Raw genomic sequence first — 6,466 nt, forward strand, 5'->3', positions numbered from 1 at the left:
AGAGAGACAAAACAACAAGAGGTATTTTTTTTCTTCTAAATATTAAATATATTAATTGTTTTGACAAAAAAAAAACTAAATCTATAAATCACATCAAAATATGGAGGGATACAAAAATTATTTTGGGGTATAATTGCTCTATTTCTAGGCTTTTATCTTCTTCATCTCTTTCTTTCCAACTCTAGGGCTCCTCATTTCCAACTAGAGAAAATTCGACCTTTGGTCGATAGCTCTAGGTCATCGTCACCTTTCTCAATTTGTACATTTGAATTGCATTTCTTGTTTTTCTTGTTCAATAAGCTTTGTAATCTTTAGCCATATAGATTTTGGTAAAGTTATTGCAAATTAATTATAAAATTAAAATCAAGAGCATTCACAAAAGCATGAGAAATTAAGCTCCTTAACAACACAATTATTCATTTGATTAATTAAGTTCATAATATTCCATCAAGATCCTCTCCGGATTGTGTTCGATCATCGTACATTGTGCGATCAGTTTTCGTCATGAATTTTTGATGTTCAATTTTAAATAAAAAAATTTAAAATAATTTTTGACTGCACGATATATGATAAATGGATACGATTCACAATCCTCAGAATCCTTACAAAGAGAGTCTGGATTCCATAATATTTTCTGTCATTCAACACCTGTCAAATAAAGAAAAAGACACGATATATTTCATGAGTTAATTATAAATTAAAACAAATTTTTTTTCCTAATAACTATGCAATAAAGCTTAGATTTACCCTTTCATTTTCTCCCATCTCACGGAATTTCAATATCTCCAGGGATTTGGAAAGTTCCTTCCGAGATAATCAACCATACCAACCGGCTATAGGCGGTAAATCAACGGAAAGGATTCTGGGCGTACAAATAGGGACCAGTCACCAGCACGTCCAAGTCTCCAACAAGACAACGATATTAACACAGCAAAATTAAATACCCAAGATCCAGTTTTCCCCTTCAACTTCGGAGTACTGTATCAGATATTTCAATTTTGTCTTCCTTTTCATTTTAATTTTCATTATTTCTATCAAATTTTTTTTATGTGACCGTCACACTGCTGCATAAATCAATATCTATTATCACACACAATTTTCCTTCTGGACGGACTCTTTTTTAATTTTGTTTGTAGTTGCCGTTTGATATATACATTTTATTAGTATAGAGGAGAAAATACTATGCCGCTATTACTTTTTAAAAATTTACGAATTCAATCATGTCATAACACATGTATTGATTTATTGAATATTGCATTCTACATTTATATCAAATTAAATTTAATATTTACATACATTATATTGATTTATTAAACATTGCGTAAAATAATAAAACATTATAAGTATAGGATAATGCTATTCACATATATTTTTTTTATCTCCTACACATCTTTATTAATTTTATTTGATTTATTTAATCCGATAATTGGAAATGAGAGACTAGACATTGAAGTTGAACCCATAAAGGACAATAATACAAAACATTTTTAGAGACTTGAGAGAGAGAAAAAGAGAGACAAAAGCAAAGCAAACCTTAACCAGCACCTTCTCTTCTTATATATAAATATAAAACCTTTGCTTGCAATCTTAAACTCTTCACTCTCTAAACCGACCACTTTCACCTTCTAAAAATTTCAGGCAACACAATACAAGCACTCTTTGTTGTGCAACTTTGGCTTGTTTTCTCGCAGCAACCACCAGCAAGCAACAAGCTTTGGGTTTTTTGCTTCATTAATTTGTTCAAGAAGCAACAAAAATTACAGCAAAAAGTAGTTGGGTTTCAGGGTTGTCGGGTTCTTGAGTGACTGAGTGACTGAGTGACCGAGTTGAGCTGCCCTGGTTGACTCGGACATGGACTTTGGGTTCTGAGGATTTGGGATTTATGAGGTTGGTTTGATTTGGATAGTGAAATGGCCCAAATGGGTGAAAGTTCAGTGGTAAGAGAGAGGCTGAGGAGTCTGTGTGTTAGCAATGGGTGGTCTTATGGGGTTTTCTGGTGCTTTGATCACAGAAATTCCATGTAAGTTCCCATTGTTTCTGTCTCCTTTTTTTTTTCCTTTTGGGGAAGAAAATAAAATACTTCCTTTTGTATATTCATGCTGTTTTTGTTTGTTTCTTTTGGTTCCTGATTTCTTTTATTTCTTTTTGTTTTTTTATCACTTGGTTTTTCCAACTTAACAATCTGTTTTTTTTTTCTTTTTTTTTTCCCAAGATGCATTTCTTCTTGTGGGAATACTGGGTATAAGTCATTTTTTAATATATATTTTTATGTGGGGTTTATAAAAATCCAATCTTTCAGTCTGATTGGACTTGGTTTTTACATATAGATTGAAATGGTTCAAAAGAATGCTTTTTATGTTGGCATTAATTGCAGGCACTAGTTATTGGTATTTTCCTTTCAAAGATTGGTTATCTATTTTCTGCATGCTGGAAATTTTGCACTTTCCTTTGTGAGATGAAAGCTTGTATTGAAGTTCACATTTATTATTTGCGATTATAATTAATTTTTTATTGGTTTGAAATCTGACATTAATTCTGGGTTTGCAATGCTTTAGGTTGTTGACAATGGGAGATGCCTACTATGAAGATCATGTGGGAGCAGTGATTGAAAATATGCTTCCACAGGTCCATGTACTTGGAGAAGGGTACGCCCAATACTTGATTACAAAACATCCCTGCCAAGTTACTTTTGTTGTTTCAGACAAGCATTACGTAGTTACTTCTAAAATGGCTGATCTTGTTGTTTTGTTGTTTGAAATAGTATTATTGGGCAAACCGCTTTCACCGGAAAGCATCGATGGATGCATTCAGATGCTCACGGTGGAGGATGGAATCCATGCAGTTCTCTTGAAAATCAAGATATGTTTCAGGTTGGTAGGCCATCGAAGTTCTTGTTGAATTGCTCAAATTAAGTTAAAAATTCTGAGAAATCGGAGTTACTCGTTTTTACTTAAGTTGAACTTTTCTGCCATTTGCAGGATTATTCTGAGTTCAGTTGCCAATTTTCTTCTGGTATAAAGGTATGATTATTTCCGTTCGATCCTTTATGCTTTCGTGAAATGCAGTGAGAGTAGTTGAATGTATGATATATCTTATGATCTCTTTTCTTTTCACAGCCATTTGTAGCTATATTTGTTGTAAACTTTTCTTTATCCATCCATAGTCATATTTATTGACCCTGAAATTTAACTTGCAGACAATTGCAATAATCTCCGTTGAACCACGAGGACTAATTCAGTTAGGATCCACCAAAAAGGTAATTATATGGAAGCACCAAACTGGATTTCCACATTCTTATGTTCATATGAGACCATGTTCTCCAAAATCTAGTTCACTTGGTTTGTTAATCATATAGTATGGAATGGTTGAATACTTTTTTTTGACCATACTGCTATTATTTTTTGCAGATTATGGAGACGCTGGAAGTTTTGGATGAAACAAAAAGGTTGTTTCGGGAGTTGGAAAATCTTGATGGGCTTATTCCTTTGGAAAATGCACCTTCATCCATGAACAATGAAACTAGTGATCTAAATGAGTTGTTTGCTTCATTGATTTCATCTGGGAATTCCTACAATGGAGATGTTAACTTGAATCCAGGTGACAAATGTGATGAGCACCGAGGAAATATTATTTCTGCAGTGGGTTTTCAGTCTACATCATTTGATGATATTGGCTCAGCTGATAAAACCCCCTGGTCTAGTACGTGGAGTACCGAATCTTCACTTTTGACTTCATTCGAACCGCATTTGGCATCGGAAATTATTCTTCATGATTCGTTTGAGTCTTGCAGAGATACAGCAGGGAATATTCAGTTGGACTCGGCATTCACTTCATTAGCTGACTTCGAGAAACCTATTCAAGGAAGCTGTGGATATCAGATGGATAACCAGCAATCTCTGCATGGATTCCCGGTGGAGTGTAATCCAGCTGATTTAAGTATAGATCTCTCTAGATTGTACCAGTTGGATGATCTTTCCCAGTGGTTTACTGCTTCACCGGAACAGAAATTCAATGCAATGACAACCACACTGAACAATGACTTCTCACAAGTAATAGAAAGTACTTCAGTGTCGTCTAGTCTGGTTAAAGGTGATAACCTTATTCATGTTCCAATTCAAACTCCAGCTAACTCTATTCAAAGTTCGGTTACAAATCCATTTGGCGCCGAGGGACACGATAAATCTGTGATCATTCAGAGTGTTGATGGTTTGGGACCGGATTTTGCATGTGGTCAAGTCGGGAAGTGTTGGGAAGATGCTATAATGCCAGCAACCAGTGGTGGCTACTTGGCTGCTGGTACTGCTTTGACAAAATGCTTCTCAGAGTCAGAAATAACCGGTTCCATGCCTGGTCCTCGGAAGGGGTTGTTCTCAGAATTAGGACTCGAAGAGCTTTTAAATGGTAAAAGTAATACTTCCAGCTCCGTAAAATGCAATCTAGAGGACCAGTCATCCACCACTAGAAAAAGGAAATCAGAATGTTTATCTGTGAATAGCAATCAGGTTCAACTGCCATGGCTTACAGGCTTGGATACGAGTAAACATTCAGCGAAATCTTTCTATAACCTGGACAGGGCAAACAGTCTTGGTCCAAAGAAAGACTTTTTCCCAAAATCACAGGTAGGCTTATGGATTGATGACAGCTATAGCGTCAACGCTAGAAGTGCGGTTCAAGATAAACAGCAGAAATCCGAGGTACACCCAAAGAACACCAAGAAAAGGGCAAGGCCTGGGGAGAGTACTCGACCTAGACCTAAAGATCGCCAGCAGATTCAAGACCGTATCAAAGAGTTGAAGGGGATCATCCCTACTGGTGGCAAGGTACGCATTTTTGTTTTTGCTTTTCACATACGGTAGACAATAATGAGATGGCTGATTAGACATTGTGTTTCTAATAAGGTTTTTGACATTCATATATTTTCTTGATGAAACAGTGTAGCATCGATTCTTTGTTGGACCGGACAATCAAATACATGGTCTTCTTGCAAAGCGTGACGAAATATGCAGATAAGCTTAAACAGACTCATGAGCCAAAGGTCAGTTGGTTTGGTTATTTCTGTTATATGTATGCAGGACAAGCCCAAAACGTGTTATATTTTATGAACTAATGTGACAATATTTTGCATGGATTTACAGCTAATTGGCAAGGAGAATGGAGTGGTTCTAAAAGACAACAGCACCAAATGTGGTGGTAATACACGGGCATTAGCAGTTGAGGGTCAAACAGTGGTTTGCCCTATAATAGTCGAGGACCTTGATCAGCCGGGCCAAATGCTTATCGAGGTAAGCGAAAGGCATACAAAAAAGAGTTCCCTCCAAGTCTTATGTCAACCTTAATTATTTGAACCCTCCTGACTTCAATATCTACTTCTGTTGCAGATGCTTTGTGAGAAACAAGGTTTCTTTCTTGAGATAGCAGACATAATCCGCGGCTTTGGGTTAAATATCTTGAAGGGGGTGATGGAAAGCCGGGAAGATAAGATATGGGCAAGGTTTATCGTTGAGGTAAACCTAAATTGAAATATTTACATTAAGGATCTTAGATAATTTGTCCCATAAGAAAAATGAAAAGTCTTAGGGACATTCGTTATTTTACTTTCTTCTGAATATCTTAATCCGAAATTTTTGTAACAGGCAACTAGGCATGTAACAAGGCTAGATGTATTCTGGTCCCTTGTCCGGTTTCTACAACAAGCAACTACGGGTGTGGTTGATCCAACTAATCGGCTAAGTAATGTAGTAGATGGTGGGGTTCCTCCTATATTAGATGGTTGTCAGCAACAAATCTTGCCGCCTCCGGTCAGCTTGATTTGAGATGTTTAGCTTACAGACTGCCCTGACCTGTGAGGGTCAGATATACCTTAAGCATTGCCCTGTGAGGACCTGGTGTGGTAGGTGTTTCCGGCAACGGAGGAAACCACAAACAATGAGAGAAAATGAGATTGGTGATTGAGCCTCGGAAGTCTGTGAAGTGTGCATATTGTTAGTAGAGACTAGGAATGTTCCTGCAAAAATTGCAGGTTTGCTCTTTTTACTGCTTTACTTAGTTCCCAATAAGAAAAGGGTGTGCAAGGCATGGTGAAAGTGAAGTTAACCCTCTTTGTATTTGGGATTTTTTTACAAGTTTATATCTTCAACCTGCTGAGAATTTAAACCAGTTAGTAATAGGCTAACCACTGATTTGTTTTTGGCCTCTGTTGTGGCTTAATATTTGGTATTGTAGTCATGGAATGTTGTCATCTCTCTCTCTCTCTCACCCTCTCTCTCCCTGAAGAACAACATGACGCCACATGTTTCAATTAACTTCTTTCATAGTGCATGATTAGTGTGAGACATCGCCATCTTGACTTTTTGTTTCTCGTCGGTCTGTCAAATGGAGGACATAAAACTACAACATATATACATGACAGAGAGAATGATGGACCGCGAGATAACAGACACAACACCACTGGAAAACATAAGCATCT

At 36.7% G+C, this 6,466-nt stretch overlaps 1 protein-coding gene across 1 annotated transcript; it reads left to right on the top strand.

Moving 5' to 3' along the window:
- Positions 1-1,513: 1,513 nt before the first annotated feature.
- On the top strand, positions 1,514-6,225 carry LOC103452576 (transcription factor bHLH157-like). The gene is made up of 10 exons (XM_008392082.4): positions 1,514-2,020; positions 2,556-2,645; positions 2,762-2,870; positions 2,979-3,020; positions 3,197-3,256; positions 3,408-4,820; positions 4,934-5,035; positions 5,136-5,282; positions 5,379-5,504; positions 5,634-6,225. Exons 1-10 carry the CDS (start codon positions 1,911-1,913, stop codon positions 5,811-5,813), a joined length of 2,379 nt encoding a protein of 792 aa, XP_008390304.1. The 5' UTR covers positions 1,514-1,910; the 3' UTR covers positions 5,814-6,225.
- The last annotated feature ends 241 nt before the right edge of the window (positions 6,226-6,466 follow it).

The sequence above is a fragment of the Malus domestica genome, chromosome 14 (assembly GCF_042453785.1).
Source record: "Malus domestica chromosome 14, GDT2T_hap1".
Taxonomy (NCBI): Eukaryota; Viridiplantae; Streptophyta; class Magnoliopsida; order Rosales; family Rosaceae; genus Malus; species Malus domestica.

Bases quoted from the DNA above. Each gene is read 5' to 3' on its own strand.
- LOC103452576 (XM_008392082.4), top strand. From the start codon at position 1,911: ATGGCCCAAATGGGTGAAAGTTCAGTGGTAAGAGAGAGGCTGAGGAGT. The intron at 2,646-2,761 runs GTACGCCCAATA...TGTTTGAAATAG, and splicing joins GTCCATGTACTTGGAGAAGG to TATTATTGGGCAAACCGCTT. The intron at 4,821-4,933 runs GTACGCATTTTT...TTGATGAAACAG, and splicing joins TCATCCCTACTGGTGGCAAG to TGTAGCATCGATTCTTTGTT.